General features: G+C 38.6%; 1 protein-coding gene across 4 annotated transcripts in view; it reads right to left on the reverse strand.

The window, feature by feature from the left end:
* RASAL2 (RAS protein activator like 2) overlaps positions 1-20,956 on the reverse strand; it is a 357,686-nt gene that overhangs the window by 33,565 nt on the left and 303,165 nt on the right. For all 4 annotated transcript variants that reach the window (XM_047076953.1, XM_047076952.1, XM_047076951.1 and 1 more), the window contains exons 6-9: positions 10,768-10,921; positions 8,894-8,992; positions 7,571-8,125; positions 3,948-4,092 (exon numbers count right to left, since the gene is read on the reverse strand). In XM_047076953.1, the coding sequence (XP_046932909.1) occupies positions 3,948-4,092; positions 7,571-8,125; positions 8,894-8,992; positions 10,768-10,921 (953 nt within the window). The remainder of the gene's footprint in view (positions 1-3,947; positions 4,093-7,570; positions 8,126-8,893; positions 8,993-10,767; positions 10,922-20,956) is intronic.

Raw genomic sequence — 20,956 nt, forward strand, 5'->3', positions numbered from 1 at the left:
AACTATAACCTGTCTGATAATGTGGAAAACACCACACTGAAAGGCAAACCTTTTATAGATTTGCACCTAGAAGCTGCTTACCTGATCAAAAATTATTGAGATAGATTCAGTAATCCATTTGCATTTGCTCACTTGTCTTTGAAAAAGATCAGAGCCAAAGGGGTGCTTACTATATTGTTTAAATGTGACTTTGTACCTAGAACGTTCTATGGCGTGTTTTCTATGTAAATCATTAACTCATTACTATCTAGCATCGAAATTGTGTATAAATAAGTCAGTAGGTATGGCCATATCATTGCTAAAATAAAATTTGCCTCTGTCACCAAGGGTGGAAATCAGGGGCTTTTCTGTGTCTCATAGATGGTATTTCTGTGTGTCACAGGGTATCAACGTGCAATCTGATTTTAGTCAGAAAGGTAAAAGGTGTTAACAGGTGGAAGCTTTAAGTCAAGTCTAACTGAGCCACCTCAGTTATGTCTGTGCAGTACATAATAATGCCTTAATCAAGATAAATACATATTGTATAATATGACTGGTAACTTTTAACTAAGTTTTCTGAGAATTCTTCAGGCAGTCTGGAAAGAACATCTATTTTTTTCCCAAAGTGTATGAAATATAACTGAACTTTAATTATTCTGAGTGCTCAGCTGTCCTTATTAATTTAATTTTTTGGTTTACGGAGACTTCACTGTGAAGCCTTTTTCTTTGACACTTACTGAAGGATTAGAGGCTCCTGCCATAGTAAGTACAGTCTTGTATGACAAAAATAATTCCATCTTTATAAGGTAACTGAAAATTTTGCAGTTCTTCAGGATTACTATTTGAAAATTCACTTATTACTATGTCAAACCATATAAAATAAGTCTGAATTTACACTGGCTCCAAGACAGATACTCTGTAAGTTGTTTTCAAAAGGCAGTTTCTGTTATAAAAGTAAAATATAGCAGAAAAATCAGCCATTGAGAGTCTAAGATATAAAGGCTAACTAGAACTGTGGGTAGTTAAGTGGGAAGAAGACAGGAGAATCTCTGCCCTGGAGAAGCTTACCAATTAATTTTGTTTACGTGCTTGGAAGCGGCAGCTATTTTCACTACCCTGGTCCTTGCTCTTGGAAGAGATCTTTGTGGGGTTATGTGAATTTGTTCCCATGCTCACTGAATTTTCATGTATCATTTAGCCCATCAACTAATTATTCACAGTCCTATCCAAGTACTTGCATCTACTTTTCACTTTGGAAATTATTTATTTGGAAATCCTGTATAGTACACTGAATGGCAGAATACAGATATTTGATTTTTAAGAGGTAGAATTATGTGGTCTACACATAATTTACCCCTATGTCCATATAATGGAGACTACGTATGGTTGAGATGCTTCATCATTGCCTTTTAGAAGGCAATACAAATCACTGAAGGAAGCCATGAGATATACTTTCTGATATGACTGTAAAAAGCTCTTTATGGGAGACTATGAATCTCTGTAACTTTCGTATCAATGAAAATCCATATTCACTATTCTTGTAAATTCCCACTAGATCTTAAACTAAAGCACATAACTTAGAGAAAAGAATACGAAGACAGGACACAGGAAGAGAAATAATTTACTTCTGCAGAGTAGGAATTAATGGCTACTATAGTGAGTCTACTTCTTGTAAGCACGATGGTCCTATTTCTTGAGCAGTCATTCACATTTTACCCTGTACAACCCAGTTCCTGTCCTCCTGATGGCAGTCCCAGCCACCACTAGTGAAGTTACCGAATGCAATAGCCATTTTTTCTTTCTTAACCTCTACCTTCCTCAATCTCTTGAGGATGTTGATGCTTTCATTTCTTTTGGTGTCTAGGACTCAGGATTTTCCTGGTTTTCCTGCTTTGTGTGCATGTGCGCACGCATGCTTTTTCTTTGTGATCACTTTCCTGATTCCTCCTCTTCCTTCCATCTATATCACAAGCCTAGGTGCACTGTAAGACCTGTCTCTGGCCCAGTCTCTTTCTGCTCTTGTAAACTTGTAGCTTCATTTATCCCTCCACATGGGTAACTCGGTCCTAAATTTCCAGGAGACACCCAGGCAAATGTCTTGAGATTTCTTACCTAGAACCTCTGGGATTTCCTATTAGAACTTCAAATTGAATACCCATGAAGTGGAAATATCATTTTCCATCTTTCAAGCCTACTACTTCTGTGTTCTTTACCTCTGTTGAGAACCTCATCATCCTTCTCGTAACCAAGGCCCAATATTCATTGTAATAACTGGTCTCCACCCCCAACCCTGGCATATTCTCACAAATTGAAGTTGCCAGGTCCCATCAGCTCAACTTCTTGAATATTTCTCAGATCCACCTTACCTCTTACTCTTGGTGATCACATCAATCAGAAGCTCTTGGTTTCTTACCCTCCTTCTTATAATGGCTTCTTCACTGGTCTCTGTTTTCAGTTGCTTTCTTCACCAACCCATTTTAATCACTTTGTTAAACTGATTCTATTGAAAACAGCCTGCTCAAAACCTGCAGTGGCTCACCAGTGATTACTGTTAAAATCTAAACCCCTCAGCTTGGCATTCAACGCTCTCAACAATTTGGTTCTAAATGTTTTTCTTCTTTGTTGTTGTTGACTTGTCTTTTTCATTTCATTTTTTAGCTAATTGGTTTTATTTCATACGTGCCTGGCTCTCTCATACTGCTATGCCTTTTTATCAGTATGGTTCTTTCCCTATGCCAATCCCTACCACTTCCCTTGTCCAATATCTGTTTTTATTTAACCTTTCTGCCTTTCAAGCTACACACACATTGTTTATGTATCTTACATGGGAAATTCCATCATCCCATCAGCTAGAATAATTTCTTTAATACTTTGAAAAAGCACAGGATCTCTCACACTCTCTCTCTCTCTTTGGCTATAGGGATATCCTTATCTTTCTTATCTCCCTATCTTATAAAATCCTTGAGGGCAAAAATCTATGCATTCATTCAACATAACTGTCTAACCTTCATAATCACATGTGACTATTGAGCACTTGAAATGTGGCTAGTGCAAACTGGAATGTGTAATAAATGCAAAATACACACTAAAGTTTAAAGAGCTAGTATGAAAAAAAAGTAAGATACCTCACTAATAACTTTTATTTTGATAGCTTGTTAAATAGTATTTGGATATAATGGGTTAACTATAATATCAATAAAATTAATTTTGCCTGTTTCTCCTTACCCTTTTAAAAACACTGTGACCACTAAGAAATTTAAATTACATACGACTCACATTATGTTTCCATATGATGGTGCTGCTCTACATTCTGTGGGAAGTACTGGGGATATGGAGATAAAAGAAATTGTTCAAGAAACTCACATCTGCCTTATCATGATGTATATCACCCAGCCCAGTGCCTTACTCTAGAGGTTAACTGTGTGAATTTCAAGACCAGATCTGGAATTCTAGGTGAGTAGCCTAGTCAGCAAGAACTACTGTCTGGGCAAAATTTAGTAATTGTTAAAAATTCTGGAGATCTTGAAGGCAAAACTTGGGAGCTGTGGGAACTGGTAAGAGTTTTTTCATTTTCAATGCATGATAACAAATGTTAACACTTTCAAGAATTACATAACCTATTTATATCATAATGTAAATAACCAACACTTTGGGGGAAACGGGTGCCCCCAGATCTAGTAGTGACATTACTCATGGTGTGTATCTCAGCATCAGGAACTTGAGCGCCTGGGAGTTGCAGCATATACTGATGGGCTTTCTCTTTCTGTACATTTATTGTAATAAACCAATGTGCAATAAACCAGTACTACTGGTGAATAGTGCAGAGGCTTACAGCTGAAACTCAAACTTTAACACTCTAGTCAGCTAGGATTTAGTAACCTGCTGAACTTGAGTTCAATCTGTTTGTCCTACGAGGGTGAAAAAACAAAATTGAAAGGCAAAGAAAGCAATGTTTTGCTTCTCCATACCCAATGCGTCATGAAGATACTGTTGTCCCACCAACTTGAGGTATTCCTCAATGGATTTGGTGGCAATGGTGTTCTCTCTGAAGATCAAGACATCATGCTCTCCACAGCGATCCACCTCAGACATCACCAAGTCAGTCAGAAAATCCTGGTGGAATAATGTTCAGTCAGTCACAAAGCAACCGAATAAATAATATATGTTAGAAGAAACCGATGAAATATCAGACATCCTAGAAATGCTGCTTTAACACTAAAGGTGCCTGATTCATTTGTAAGAAAAAAAGTCAGCCAGGATAAAAGCTTAGGTACCACCAGCTCTAAGTTTAAAATTGCTTCAAAGGTTTTCCATTACACTTTAGATAAAGACCATACTTTTGCATGTGGCCTATGAGTCTCTACATTTTCTGGCTTCTGTCTACCTTCCCAACCTCCTCATATACCATTCTCTGCATTCTGTCCCAGTTTCAATGGCCTTTTTTTTTTTTTTTTTTTTAGGCCCTTGAATATATCAAGACCTTTTTAACACAAGATGCTATTTACCACAAAGCTTCTAGAAATGCTGTTCTCAGGTCTGCTTCACTCCCACCCTTGTTCCTGCCCCCAGGGGCATGGAGATAATTCCTCAAATCCTTTGGATCCTAGTGTGTACATAATTTCCTCAATGAAGCCTTCTCTGACCAGCATCAGTCAGGTCCCGTATTCCCCATTCTTGTAGTGCCTATGTCTTTTTTTTTTTTTTCTATGTACTTCTGACTGTAATCACACATTTATTTCTGTAAGTACTCAATTATTATCTGTTTTCCCCAGAAGACTATAAACCCCATGAGGCCAAAGATAGTGTGTATTTTTAGTCATCTCTAGATTTTCAGCATTTAATAGTTTCTGGTACATATTAGGTGTTCAATATATAATAGTTACAAATTGGTCCACAGTGTCAACACGGAATTTCTTAAACTTAGCACTTCAACTCATTTTCTAGGCTAATTACCTACCTACCTACCTACCTACCTACCTATCTCCATCCATCCATCCGTCCATCCATCCAGGAAAAAGGCATAAAGAGAAATAAAGCCCTTAAGAAATAACTGCTCCTTTTCCCAACAGTCCTAAAAATTAACTTGATGGGGGCACCTGAGTGGCTCACTCCATTAAGCATCTGACTCTTGATTTCGTCTCAGGTCATGAGCTCACAGTTTGTGAGATCGAGCCCCATGTCGGGCTCTGGGCTGATAGCGCAGAGGCTGCTTGGGATTCTCTCTCTTCTTCTGTCTCTGCCCCTCCCTCTCTCTCTCTCAAAATAAGTAAATAAACTCAAAAAAAATTAACTTGATGTAAAATTCAATGTTTACTGTTGTTCAGTTTAAATGTAACAACATTTGGGGCACCTGGGTGGCGCAGTCGGTTAAGTGTCCGACTTCAGCCAGGTCACGATCTCGCGGTCCGTGAGTTCGAGCCCCGCGTCGGGCTCTGGGCTGATGGCTCGGAGCCTGGAACCTGTTTCCGATTCTGTGTCTCCCTCTCTCTCTGCCCCTCCCCCGTTCATGCTCTGTCTCTCTCTGTCCCAAAAATAAATAAACGTTGGAAAAAAAAAATTAAAAATAAATGTAACAACATCATGTATTTGTGATATATATGTATATATACATACAATGGATGTAATATATCCATTGTATATTTCAAAGTCTCCAAAACCAAAAACAAAGGAAATATGCTGACTTACTTTTATTTTAAATTTAAGCATTTTGAACATTAATGGGATTTACTCTGGGGAAGCTCAACAAAGTGAGGGGTCACTATTAAAACTCATATACTAAGGAACAGGTGGAAAGTTATCGGGGTGAAGGTAACTTTCTTTATCTTGATTGTTGTGGTTTCCCAGGGTACATAATATGCAAAACTCATTGTATTTTCCACTTAAAATGGGTGTATTATATGTAAACTGTATCTCAATAAGGTTGTTGAAAAATATCCTACATACATATCCTTGAACCTCAAGTAATAGAAGAGCAGAATGAACAAATCCGTACAATTTCAAAGATGAGGCTCAAAATTTCAATGACACCTGACCCCAAACCTGTAAGCTATTTGTAACACTAGAAAACTTAAAATTATTATCACAAAATTCAACTACAAAAATGATAATCAGTAGGAAGGCAGTTAGATAAGGGACTATTAAAATTGGATATATGGATATATTCTGATTTATATCAAGAAACCTTAAAAGCATTTAATTTTATTGTTTGGTTCTAAATAAATTATTCTAGCTGTGAAATCTTCTACATCTAAAATACGGTTTTACCATAATCCATTTGCATACAACATAATGGAGACTCAGGCTAGTGAATATGGCTCATAGAGATGGTAATTATCATAGTTCAGGCTGATCACAGAGTCTATCAGTGGGGTGGGTTTCTTCATATAATTAGTATATTCCTTTTTTTTTCCATCTTCCTCAATTTTTTCTTCTATCCAGGATGAAGTTAGATAAAACTATCATGAAACATGGAATACTACTTGGCAATGAGAGAGAATGAAATATGACCTTTTGTAGCAACGTGGATAGAACTGGAGAGTGTTATGCTAAGTGAAATAAGTCATACAGAGAACGACAGATACCATATGTTCTTACTCTTATGCGGATCCTGAGAAACTTAACAGAAGACCATGGGGGAGGGAAAGGAAAAAAAAAAAAAGTTAGAGAGGGAGGGAGCCAAACCATAAGAGACTCTTAAAAGCTGAGAATAAACTGAGGGTTGATGGGGGTGGTAGGGAGGGGAGGGTGGGTGATGGGCACTGAGGAGGGCACCTATTGGGATGAGCACTGGGTGTTGTATGGAAACCAATTTGACAACAAATTTCATATTAAAAAAAAAACTGTCATCAAACAGCTACCAGTTAAATAATATCCCTTGGAAATACCAAGGGATTTTAATTCCATGAAGACTCTTGCTGATGCCCACTATGCTTCTGGAATTCCTACTTCTGTGACTAGGGAATAGAGTCATCAGTTAATCTTAACTTAAAACATAGTTAGGTGGGGTGCCTGGGTGGCTCAGTTGGTTAAGCATCTGACTTTGGCTTAGGTCATGATCTCACAATTCATGAGTTTGAGCCCCATGTCGGGGTCTGTTCTGACAGCTCAGAGCCTGGAGCCTGCTTCGGATCCTGTGTCTCCCTCTCTCTCTGCCTCTTCCTCGCTCGCACTTTGTACCTCTCTCTCAAATAAACATTAAAAAATATATATAGTGAGGAGCAAAACCATCATACAGCACACCCTGGAACTAAAGATAATCTTGAACACACTGTGAGATTAGCACACCAATTCTACCATTTGTTCTGTCAGATAATAAGGAGCTAGCCCTGGTATCTATGTTTCACGCAAATGGATTTTAAATAAATATCTGTTGGTGTCTCCATGTTACTTCTTTGTTTTATAATCCCCATCTTTTCTGCATGTGACAACTACTAATAGGTTTCCTTCCTACTTTTTTATTTTTTTATTTTTTTTTACTGATAGCAAAGCATACTTCTCCAATTTGGATTTCTATACCAAACATAGTATGGTTATTTGTTCATAACATGTAGGGAAGAGATTTTGGGTAATGTAACCCTCCTTTTCCACTTACCTTGGCTCTGCCGGTACTTTGAAGAATGTGCACTAAGGCACAAGCCAACTCCTCTTTATTTCTCACACTAATTACTGGTTCAAGGACAGAACACAGCATGGTGTAGTTGCTGGTGACAAATTCTGCAAATTCTTTGTATTGCTCCATAGGCAGAATGGTGATAGTTTGGAACCGCGATTTAATCCGAATAGAAGGTCCGCCTGTCTTTCCTTTGTTGGGCGTAGGGGTACTCACTGGGTACCACTTTTCTACAAACTGGCGACCAGTCACACTGGCAGTGGGAATGTTGACTAGCCCGACGTAATTATTCTTGTCTTTTTTTTTCTTTTTTTCCACATCTTTATAAATGTGAACTGTGATGCTATGAAGAGGTGGAAGGCTATAGAATTCAAAATGTTCGCCCCAGAAAATATTATCTGCTTTGGTCTTGCTGGTTGTACGAGCAAAGAGGGTATCATCAAGGCACAGTTCACAGAAATATTTCTTTTTAGGGGCAAGGTCCTTGGCTTCAATGATCCATAAACGAAGAACATTTTCAGCTCGTCTGCAATTGTCCTGTAAAAAAATAACGAGTTCGAGTTTGAAAGCTGAAATCCCAGAAGAACAACATTTTCCTTTACAGGAGGTGATACTGACTATATACTTTATTAAGGGTGGTCATTAAATAATGAAAGGGATTGCTATCTCTTTGTTCAGGATAATAGCAAACTCTAAACAAGAAGATATCAGAATCTTAGCCTTATGTACTCAATTTATTTGGGTTAAAAAAATATCATGTAAGTTCTAATATAGCCAGCCTAGTGGCAACTGGCCTAGTTTCTGCAAATAAAAAAAGAAGCAGTTCAGAAACTAGTGTTCTAGTCCCATTTCTGTCATGCACCAGCTTCGGACATGGGCATGTCACATAACTTCAGAGTCATTTTTTTTTTTATGTTTATTTATTTTTGAGAGAGAGAGACAGAGCATGAGAGGGGATGGCGCAGAGAGAGAGGGAGACACAGAATCTGAAGCAGGCTCCAGGCTCTGATGTCAGCACAAAGCCCGATGTGCGGCTTGAACTCACGAATAGTGAGATCATGACCTGAGCCGAAATCAGACACTTAACCGACTGAGCCACCCAAGCGCCCCAACTTCGGAGTCTTCTTACCCATATTGGTAAAATCACAATAATATCTGCAATAAGATTATTTTGAGTATAACATGCGTAAAAGTAAATGTGCTTTAAAAGCACTATAAAAATTAAGGTATGATTGCTGCATTTACCTTCTGTCAACTTACTGATTACAGAGTTATACATTTTTAGACACTCAAAGCCACTATTACCTTATTTGGTTGAACTGTCCTACGGAGGTTTTCCATCCACTTATCTCTCTCTGAAGCGGAGTTACAGCTGAAGCATTTACTTCCACTTAAGTAGGTAACCTTCAACATAAAAGATTAGAGAAAAGGAAACATAGGGCTTGCGGGCTGTGTTTTCATCATTGTATCATTTAAAAGTTTAGGAATATGCTATGAACCCAAATCATAATTCAGAAAACAGATATGATATTTGGTAGTTCTGCGATGTCTATATTCTACACCTACATCTGCTTTTTGTTCTCGTATGTAGGTAGCATCCGTATGCATTTCCAGGTAGGAGAACAAAGGCCATTGAGAATTTAGGTCAGGAACTTAAAACTGGCCTTCAGTTCAGAAATATCAAAATTAAAAACCTTCAGGCCACATCTTCAACACTTGTAAACAAATATGCTCGATTCTGAGTGAGTTAACAAAACAATAGCTGAAAACACAAGAGAGCCTCTAAAACAGCTTGTCAAATCTCTCAGGACTGCCTTCACTATAATATTACAAAACAGGTACTAAGTGAAAGTAAAAAGAGTTAGCACTGTTGAATTACTGTCTTTGGAACCCATTTCTTACTGACCACTGTTATCATTTTCCTTTAAAAATGAACTATGCTATCTTTATACCTCAGCACCTAACACTGGGCCTGGTGTACAGCCTGCTGAACTGAGTTCCACAAATACAAAAAAATTCAACTGACTTCTGTAAAAAAGAACACCAATAAATGACCTGTTCAAATTGTTGAAGTGTGCTCACATATTAACTCAATCTAAGGTTGTAACCCAGTGAAATCAGATCAGATTATGTGTACTGTTCAATATGGTAGCTAGTGAGCACCTGAAATGTAGCTAGTCCAAAATGAGATGTACTGTAAATGTAAAATACACACCAGCTTTTGAAGACTTAACTTTAAAAAAAAAAAGATGTAAAAAAGCTTATTGATAATTTTATATTAGTGACATGTTAAAACGGTGATATTTGGGTTTAATAAAATTTTGGATTACATATTTGGCTTGCATTATATTTCGTTGGGCTAGGGCAGGTCCAAAAGAACAGGAATCAAACACCTTTCAACTTCCACGCCATCTATCATAAGATTCATCACTAGTTACTTAGTAAGTTCATGTTAATTAATCAAATCATAACCCTAACAATTATACACACACACACACACACACACACACACACACACACACACACGAGTTTTAAATTTTAAATTGCAAATGGCCAATAGTTTAGTTTAGGAAGGAGTTTACATTTAGTTTGGGAGGGACAAATTACCTTATAAAAAGTGATAGTCATAATTTGCTGGTGAAGGGCAATTAATTTATCCATTCAAGAATTTAGGCACCTGCAATGTGCCAGGGACTGGGCTATATGCAGGGGATTATAAAAATAAATAAGACATAGTCTCAGATCTCAAACCAACCATATTATGGTCAGAAAATTATGGTCTTGGTCAATCTCCTCAAAGAATCATTAAAGTTGGGGGCTTAAATTTTTAGGAGAAAGATAACATGCTGGGTGATATCTTTATCAAAGACTGAAAAATTAAAATACTAGCTTAGTTATTGTTAGGCTTGTAACCTCTGCCAAGAATATACTAAGATCACATTTATTTTGAAGGCAGACTAGGCCAAAAGGAATGAGAAGCCATAATTAATAACTTTAATGACCAATGTAATTAGATTAATAGATTCCCAACCTTTTTCCTATAAGTAGGTAATTTTCAGCAACTGAGAGTCACTTAATGATGATCAAATCATCAATACCATAGTAATGAAATCACAAAATTACTGGAGAGAAAATCCGTTTGGTGTTTAATCACTCTTCCTTCTTTCTATGCTTTTTACCTCAAAGCAGAAATCTTGTCCAAGGATGCTACTATGGAGTGGTTTCACTGACACGGGCTCTCCTCTGCCAAGATCCAGACACTCTACTGCACTGCAAGGGCTCAGCAAGGACTCATGGGAACGTGACTCTTTTAGTTTAGGCAGACCACGAGCCCTAAAAGTAGGAAAAGATATTTTAGATAGCGTACTACATGGCCAACAGGAAAATGAAAGATGAATGCACGGGAGGCTGAAAACGAATGCATAAATGCTTAAGGGAAAAATAAATTAAGCAGCAAACGGACAGTTAATCCACAATAATAGTAACCATATTCGCATGGCACATATCAGCCACATATACATTTGGGTGTGCACACACATACACACTTGTTTTTCAATAAAGCACAAAAACATACTGTAATTTTATACCATTATCGAGGGAGTTCAAGAAGCTCCACTACCCACGTTGTTTTTATTCTCATGCCTATCTTGGAGAAATACATACTACTCAACTGGCCTATGTATTCTGTTTTCATGCAAAAGTATTATCAAAAGACATGTTTCATTTCTTTTCTTTCTTTCTTCTTCTTTTTTTTTTTTTTCCAGGCTATAGCTTGAACCTCTTCTATCCTTGACAAAACAGTAGTGGCTGAATCCTCATTCTGTTTCTTGCTGCTTTGGCAGAATGAACACACTCATACACAGTCAAAGCCAAACTTTTCAGCACAAGACGCTGCCTTTCAAAAGATCTGATTTCCATCTCAATATGGCATTCTTTTCTGGCAAGCATTTGGTCATATCCATGCTTTACTGTATAAACATGAATAAAGAATAAAATGCCTTGAAGAAACCTCCCACCCTCAAAAGAAATGTTCAAACACTCATATAGAAGAACGAATCTTTGTCAACACCATTCAGGCATCCTGGCTGATTCTGTTTCTTGGTTGTTTAAAGACGAATGCTGTGAATGATTCTGGCCATGACAGTAGCTAGTCCCTCGCTGCCTTCTCTTTGGAAGAATTAATGAAGTCAAGCAATAAAAGCGAAATATTCTTGGATCCAGAACTGGAAAGCCAAGCAGTGTTACTCAATAATTACAGAATTTATTGACTAAAACACCCAGAACTAAATACATATATTTAAGCAGAAGTAACCCAGTCAAAAAGAAATGCCTGTGTAAAGACATTTGTTTTTGTAAAGCAGTAAATAAGGAGCTTTATTTATTTCCTTGAAATGGCTATGTTAACATTATTGTAACACTGTTTAATCAAACTCCATATAGTAAGAATCATCCTAAGCAGTAAGAATTTGAGTCCATTCTTAGGTCCACACACATAAAAAAAAAAAATAACAACTGCCCTTTAATGTTTATAAAGAAAAACATGTGCTCTGATACTCAGCAGCCTTTCTAAGGTCAAAAAGTCAATATTTATATTTCCCATTGATAAAATGTACACAAAACACGTACAAAAGGCACAAATGCCACTTACTGTTTTGTACATAAAAATATAACAAGGTAACATTTATTTCCTTTTGTTCTATTGGATAAAACAATAACTTATATACTACAAACACAGCCATCAACTATAAATAACTAAAGGCTAAAAAAATTTATTTTAACAGAGTTACCGTATAACCATTCCCAGTACATTTCATAGGGAGCTGATTAACAGGATACTGTAACGTTTTTTAAAAACACGTATAAAACAGTAATCCCAGCCCATTTTTCCCAGGAGAAGTTGTTTGGAAGGGAACAGTCTCTCATGCTCTGGGAATGAGCCTCCCGATAGGAGAGATTAAGGTATATTTTAAATAGAAGGCGGTATGACAAAAGGCTCGCTTTTATTTTGAAAGCTCTCAAGGAAAATATTCTAAAACATAAACTAATTTTATTTTAAACAAAATAAACGCCTACCTACATGAAGCAATTGTACAGCCACCTGGCAGTGCAACCCCAAATCATAGCGGGGCTACGTGTCACGGTGTAGCAAGTCACTTTCTGAACTATGTCTTCGTTTAGAAGACAAGAACCAACAGGAGAGAGGTTCCCTGCTGCCTTCTGTTACTGATAACATCTCTGGATAAACGCTTTCCAAGTGTCAAGGCTTTCAAGGCTCCAACAGAAGTAGAACAGAAACACAAACAAGGGAACAAGAAGTCATCTTCCCGAACAGGCAGCAGGATAGGTAATATTCCTTCTTCTCTTGCTCAGGCTGCATCCGGCCCCTCAGGTAACACAAACAAGGTTCTGGGCTCCAGGCTGGGCCTGTTGCCATGGTGCTCCACCTATCCGGAGAGTAGGGCTGGGAGGCAGCAGGGAGAGGCTGTGGTTTGAAGGACTCAGGAGCTCGCTCTGCGAATATGACCATCTTAAGACAGAAAGGAAGGAACAGCAACGTCCCTGCTCATTTCCATTAACAGTTTCTCAAAGTCAAAAGCTGTAGGAAAAAAACCATAGGCAACTGTGGGGGCAGAGGAGAATCTCTTAACTCAGGGGCGAATCTCAGCTTTAGCTTGCTTCTCTGTGATTCCCTGCCCTCAGCAGAAGGCATTTGCTACATCCCGCCTTGCAAGCACAACCTTCCTCGCACCTCTGTTCTATTTCCTTTGCAGTGTTCACCCTAGTTTAATGTTCCTAGGTATTATCTTATATTAACTTATCTGGATTACACCGTTTTTTTTAAAAGAGAAAATTGGATGAAATTCCTATTCACTGTATTTCCAATGCTAAACGGATTTCATTTCGAAACCCAGGTTTAACTTTCAAATGCAGCCATCAACAGATATTACAACCAAGACGTCTGGAATTAGAATTCAAAACTCCTCCTACTTATTGAAATTTCATCATTAATACTTAGTTCAGAATCCCCTATTGTTATGCATGTATGTACGTGTGTGCACACCCACACACCCATGATGTGAACACCAAAGTCACTAGCATGCTCTACATTACTACTCAATAAATAAACAAGCCCTTCCTGTATTGGGAAAAAGTATCTCTGAGAAGAGAGAATTCCCAGGGAAGCAGGATTACAGTAAACAGGAAGGTCAAGCAGCCTGGGAATGGCTTGAGGTTGGGGAGAGGTATTATCTGGGCAAATATTTCTGTGTAACAGCATTAGGAACTCAAGTCCCCTCTAAATCATGTTTACCTCCTCCCGTACCTTCATGTGAATTGATTTTGCTTAGATCTGCTTACTAGAGAGTTTTATCAGCTCTGTCTGTATGGCACTACAGTTTACTTTTCTAATGTTAAGTAGAATGTGGATTTATTGAGAGAATAATATGAGTTTAAAACAGTTTTTTCCAGTCCAGTCTGCCAATGACCTTCACCAAGGAACCTAGCCTTGAAAGTGGACCTTGTGAATCCCTTGACTCCCAGACAGGGTTCTCTTCTCAGCACCTGCACCTCTAACTCCAACCCCCACCATCCCAAACATTATGCAAGAATAATTCAGGGTGCCAATATAATTGTTTCCTGGCTTAATTGGGAAACCGCTTTCCAGAAGCAATTTTACTTCCAATTAAGGAATACCATATTCTTTACATTTTATTTTAAGGCCAGCAGACCACCTTGATTTCTATGTAAATTCCAAGGCCTCTAGCAACGTAATAGGTAAGGGTTAAAAATCTAATTGCTTTGCTGATGAAGATTATCTGCTGCTTCTGACCTATTTAAGAGATAAACTACAAGGTAAGACAAGCTTTCCATTTCTCACCACAGCGACTGAGCAATCCAGTGCTGTAACCCACAGCCCTACCTAAAATCAGCCTTTAAAAGACAAAAGTGAAGGGTTGGGGGACCGGGAGCCAATACCCACACCACTGGATACACGGATGGGAAAAAAATGGAGTCAAAGAACTCTGATTAGTGCGATGTTAAGTAAAACACAGCTGGATTTTTCTCAGCTTCACCATTCAAATTCTTTTAAAAGCCGTATTTCCCCCGAAGTTCTATTGGTGCTTGGATGTGCTAGCTCAAATCTGCCACGTGTTTACAGATTCAGTTCCAAATCATCCCGGAAACTTTTAATTAAAAATGCTTATTGCCACACAAAATCCTGCACTCCAGTGCAGGTGAATTTCTGCTGGGCTTGGCAGTTATGATTCCAGACTGCTTCGCTGAATTCTTGAAGAAATAGCTCAGCCGTAGGGTGGGTGCGGCCATACACGCTTGCATTCACCAGTATGTACTCCTAAGGCACTTTACCCTGTTTGAGAACAAAATTCAGTATCCCAGGACTCTACCAACACATGTGCATAGGGTCCAATAAGCTTTTTAAAATTGCAGCTCAGATCTCACTTTGGGAAAAACATTGCTTTACTTGTTCCCTGCATTTTACTGTTTTTCAACCTGGTAGATCTTTGGAAAGAGCAGACCTTTTCCTGTACTATAATTTTAAAGGTTTCCTTCCCTGGATTAAACAACAGCAGCAACAACAAAGACATTAGAACTCACTCACCAGAATTTCTACTTGTGGGCTCAAAAAATTGTCCTTCCTGAGAACCCTGATGGCACCAGCTGTACTGGTTTATCTGCTGCAATTAAAGCCAGTCCTTACTGCTTCAATTACTCCCTGATTTTTATGTTAGCTTTAAAAAGTATACCACACAACCACTCATGCAAAAAGCTATTTATGGACACGTAACATATATTGCTGGTCTTTCCTCTCCCTGCTCTCAGCCTCTAAACAGGATGGTCTAATGAGCCCAATTGCTAATGGTAAAATAGGATATTTGTCAGCCTGAGCTGTCATTTAAATTAACCAACTCATGGTAAGGAAGTTTATTATCATAGACAAAAATGACATTCAACCTATTTTGGTACATAGACATGTATACATGCAATGAAAGAAGGCACCAAAGGAAGACAAGATTGTAAATATTAAAACATGTTTAGGAGGGCAGGAAACTCAACCAGCGTCTAATATGACAAACACTAGGAACAATCTCTTTAACAAAAATTGTGCCGTATGGTAATATACCTGTTACTTTTTTTTTTGTCCTTAAATTGCAAATGGAATAAGATCTACTAGTGCTAATTAAATTAAATATAAGCACAACTATATCGAATTTTTAAAACCCCAAGAAATGATCCAGCGAAAGGGGAACCTCTTACACGGTTGGTGGGAATGCAAACTGGTGCAGCCACTCTGGAAAAGAGAATAGAGATTCCCCAAAAAGTTAAAAATAGAACTACCCTCCAATCCGGCAATGGCACTACTAGGTATTTATCCAAAGGATACAAAAATACTGATTTGAAGGGATATATGCACCCCAATGTTTATAGCAGCATTATCAACAATAGCCAAATTATGGAAAGAGTCCAAATATCCATCGATTGATGAGTAGATAAAGAACATGTGGTATATATATACAATGGAATATTACTCAGCCATAAGAAGAATGAAATCTTGTCATTTGCAATAACACAGATGGAGCTAGAGTGTATTATGCTAAGCAAAATAAGTCAGAGAAAGACAAATACTGTATCATTTCACTCATATGTGGAATTTAAGAAACAGATGAACATGGGGAAAAAGAGAGAGGCAAACCCTAAAACAGATTCTTAACTATAGAGAAATGATGGTTACCAGAGGGGAAATGGGTGAGTTGGGGGGGGGGGTGTTAAACAGGTGATGGATATTAAGGAGGGCGCTTGTCGTGTTGAGCGCTGGGTGTTTTCTACAAGCTTCAGGTTTCTATGAGACTAGATGTTTGCTACAGACTGAATGTTTGCGATCTCCCCCCAAATTTATGTTGAAATGATAAACTCTAGGGTGATCTTGTTTGGAGGTGTGACCTTTGGGAGGTGATTACATAACGAAGGCGGAGCCCTCATGAATGGATTTATAACCTTATGAAATAGACCCAGGACAGATCCACAGCCCATTCCCCCACATGAGGATGTGGTGAAAAGTTGGGACTTTTGAATCAGAAAGCAGGTCCTCACCGGACACTGAATCTGCCAGAGGATTGATCTTGAACTTCCCAGCCTCCAGAACTGTGAGAAATAAATTTGTTTCTTAGAAGCTGCCTAGTCTACGGTGTTCTGTTCTGGCAGCCTGACTGGACTGACACAGTGTGACTACTGCAAGACAACATGCAGATCAAGAAAAGGTCCTGAGAAAATAACTCAAGGTATGTGAACACCTAAATCTACAAAACTGACAAAAGAGACTGAAGAATTTAAAAGACTGAAGGAAAACCGGAAGAGTCAAGCATCATAAAAGCCCAGGGAAGAGAGCTCCCAAGAAGGGCGGACTGTCCATTACTGCAGATCGGTGTGTTAAAATATTAATAGTAGCCACTGGATATATGGACTGAGAGATAATTGAGACTTCGGTAAGAGTGATTTCAGCCATGAGGACAAAAATGAGATTGCCGTGATAATGAATGGGACGTGAGAGAGTGGAGACTAACTCGTGAAGTCTAAGGTGGAGAGGCGGCAACAGGAAATAGCCAGAGGGAGACATGAGGTTGAAGGTTTTTTTTTTTTTTCTAATTAATCATTTTCTTCCCCTTAAACAATGAAGAAATCAATGGTAATAAATTCCAAAAGCTCAGAAGGATAGAGGGTGAAGAATATAAATATAGGTACCTTCCTCAATCTCCTGTAGAAAATACTAACAATTGACAATAATAATAAACTATAATAAAATATTAATAATTTTTGTGACCCCTTCTAAAAATTTTTATACAAAGACAACCAAATGTATACATGTACATTACACATACACACATATATGTGTATACACACATACACGCACACACACAAATGGGATTCTACCATACTTTTTTTTCCTTAAGAGTGTATTTTGGACTTCTGGCCATATTGGAACACATAGATATAATTTGCCTCTTGTTACTAACCATACGAAATTCCCTTACATGGGCCTATGGTAGATCAGTAGTCCCTGATGATCAGGTAAGTTTTTTCTTCTTTTCTTTCTTTTTCTCTGACTACCACCCAGTTTCAAAAAGTATCTTAGTAGACATATCTTTATGCACATGTGCATGTACTTATGGCTTAAATTTCCAGATGTGAAACTGCTAGATCAGAGAACACACACATTTAAAATTTTGATGCTGGTAAATTATGCTACAGAAAACATGGCATCAACGTAAACTCCTACCAGAGGTGCGTGTTTCTCTACCCTATCACCAAAATGGGATAGGGCTGAACTTCGAAAACTTTTGCCAGGATAACTGGTGAGGAATGGCACTTCATCACTGCCCTTGCACGCACTTCTTTAATTACGAGATTGAGACATTTTAATGTTTACTGGCAATCTCAATTCTCTTTTCTGTGAGTTACAAACTGCTATTTCGTGTTCCTAAACTTTTTCTCTGAATACACAAGTGGCACTTTGTATGTTAAGTAAATTCGTACTCTTCCTGTCATATTTATAATTAGTCCTCCCAGTTTATGCTTACAAAGGATTCTTCAATTCCAAGATCATAAGAAAGCCAGCTGTATTAGTACGCCTGGGTAGTTCAATCGGTGGAGCATCCAACTTTTTGGCTCAGGTCATGATCTCACGGCTCGTGGGTTCCAGCCCTGCATCGGGCTCTGTGCTGACAGCTCGGAGCCTGGAGCCTGCTTTGGATTCTGTGTCTCCCTGTCTCTCTGTCCCTCTCCCGCTCGCACTCTGTCTCTCTCAAAAATAAATGGGCGGGGCGGAGATGAAAGGAGTATAAAGGAGCTGGATTTTTTTTTTAATGTTTATTTACTTTTTCAGAGAGAGAGAGAGAAAACAAGCTGTGGAGGGGCAGAGAGAGAGGGAGACAGAATCCCAAGCAGGCTCTGCGCTGTCAATGTCAAGCCTGGCATGGGGCTCGAACTCATGAACTGTGAGCCGAAACCTAAGACTCAGACGTTTAACTGACTGAGCCACACAGGCACCCCAGGGAGCTAGCTTTTTATTTCAACAAATTGTGGAAATATTATGACCACAAACTGACACATTTGTTATCACTGCGTGCTATTTTACTTTTATTAAAAGCTATTCTTTTGAGTATGTTTGTGTGTATGCGTGTATGTGTGTTTTTTACCTTTCATTTTTCCTTCCCTCTCAATCATTTCCTCAGCAAGTTAGGATTCCTATGGACACGTGCAACAGAAAGTATAATGGAAAAGGCACTCAACTAGGAGCCAAAAGCTCTATATATTTATGTCACTTCAAATCACTCGCTAGCTACATGTGATGTGGAACAAATAGTTCATTCTTTCTGAAACTTAGTTATCTCATTTGTAAAATGTGGATAATGATTTCTCTTCCTATACCTCATACAGTTATTGAGAATCAAATGTAATCACCTATGATTGCACAAACATCTCACAGACTACAGCACCGTACAAATGGGGCTATCATTGCCGACATGGGGCTTTTTAACAGTGATGAATTCATCTTATGTAAAGTATTCATTTGGCTGAGATCAAGACAGTTAGTCTTCAAAATATTGTTTGCTGGAAGAATATGAAGACAGAAGGAAAAAATATACACAAACAACTTTTCTTTTTTAATAGAAGCATTCTAATGAATTTTAAAATGCTATCAGGATACAATTGGATTGGATTTTAGTTCATAAAACTAAGGGATCCTTAATTGGCCCACAGCAGTAAACACTGGTAAGAGAAACCATAATCTACAGCTAGACTTATTAATTAACAACCTGAAATCCAGTCATTTCTGAGGAACTGTCATCTCTCCAAGTATACCATATTGAAAAAGATTATTCTTCTTCTATTATCTACAATTTGTTTGGACTCTTCGGTTTCAGGCCAACAAACATTAAGTTCCTTAATAAGACAGGCACTGTGCTGGGGGAAGAGGGCACAAAGGATGTTTGTACTCTTGAGGAGTTTCCAGGCTGCTGCACTAAGCAGAAATATGAAAAGATAAATACAGTAGAAAGTAGTAGTCCTATAACAGTCCCATAAGTTTGGCCATTAGTGGGTACATGGGGTAGGTGCCTAGTTTAGGATGATATATGGGGAGAACAGGGCAAAGAAGTCCAAAGGCGTAGGATTCCTGATTTGGGTGCTGTTGGCATGAGTATGAATTAGAACATGTTCTGAGTTATGACAAAGGACAGGGTGTAGGAACAGGAAATGGTATTTGGGATAGAGAGGGCGGCAAGATCAAAAGCACAGAAATACATAACAGTATGGTAAGTAAATGACAGACTTTTCATTGGAGTGGTAGGAGACAATGCTGAGAGTCAGGTATGGACAGGGCCATGTTGCACTTTGTGTGTTAGGCCAAAGACCACAGATGAATAAAAGTATCATAAACATGTGATGAGATATTAGAATTGAGGTTTCAATTGAGACACAGACATAAAACAGATGTGTACGCTGAAGTCAAATACCAGACAAACTGTAGAACTTTACACAGGAAATGTTTTGGAACCAGTTCTATGACCTTGATCCTCTCAGAACAAGACTATAAAAAGTGGTCAGAGTAAGGAGAAGGGAAAGGATTTTGCAAGAGAGAATTTTTGGAGAAAGCTGTGAGGCTCATCACCCTGCCTCCCACAAGGGTAGTCGATGCATACAGGGTGGCGTTTGGTTCCATCTGGGACATCTAGATGATGAGAAATGACTAGCCGTTGGTGGCAGAACCCAAGAGGGCTGATGCTTTTGGATTAGCCTGCGCTCCTAGAGGTCTGTCAGGGCAAAGGATGTATGGATGTTTCCTGCGGACCAGAGGACTGGAAGGGTGAAGAGACCAGAAGAACAAGAATTCCCTCCTCAAAGTTCTGAAAGGAGTTTTAGGCAACACCTAAGATAGACAAGTACCTGCTAACCTCAAGGAAACCATAGGCAAGAGCGACTCAAAGACAAGACACCTGTGAAGAATTCCCCCAAGCACCCCATGACGGAGCGGTCAGCTTTGAACACTGGCCAGGCTCAGACAGCATTATGGAAGGTTAAGATAGTACTAGAACTTTCTTAGCTCCCTTTGCCTTCCTGTCTCCTGTTGCCCAGAGCCTGAAGGGCACCTAAAACCATGGTAAATAAGCTGGAAGAGAAGAGCAGATGAGGAGAGAAGTAAGTAATTTATAATATTTCCTTCTCCAAAGGAAGGCAGACTCCCTGTAACCGGCTTGGCTGGGAGAAGTATGAAGTTCTGATTAGTATCTGGGACTGAACACAAGTTCTGAGTCAAGACCTTCTATTTAAAGCAACCAAAGATTAAATAAA

The sequence above is a fragment of the Lynx rufus genome, unplaced genomic scaffold (assembly GCF_022079265.1).
Source record: "Lynx rufus isolate CCGP_SWC_20201006 ecotype Redwood Valley unplaced genomic scaffold, mLynRuf1.p SCAF_15, whole genome shotgun sequence".
Lineage (NCBI taxonomy): Eukaryota > Metazoa > Chordata > Mammalia > Carnivora > Felidae > Lynx > Lynx rufus.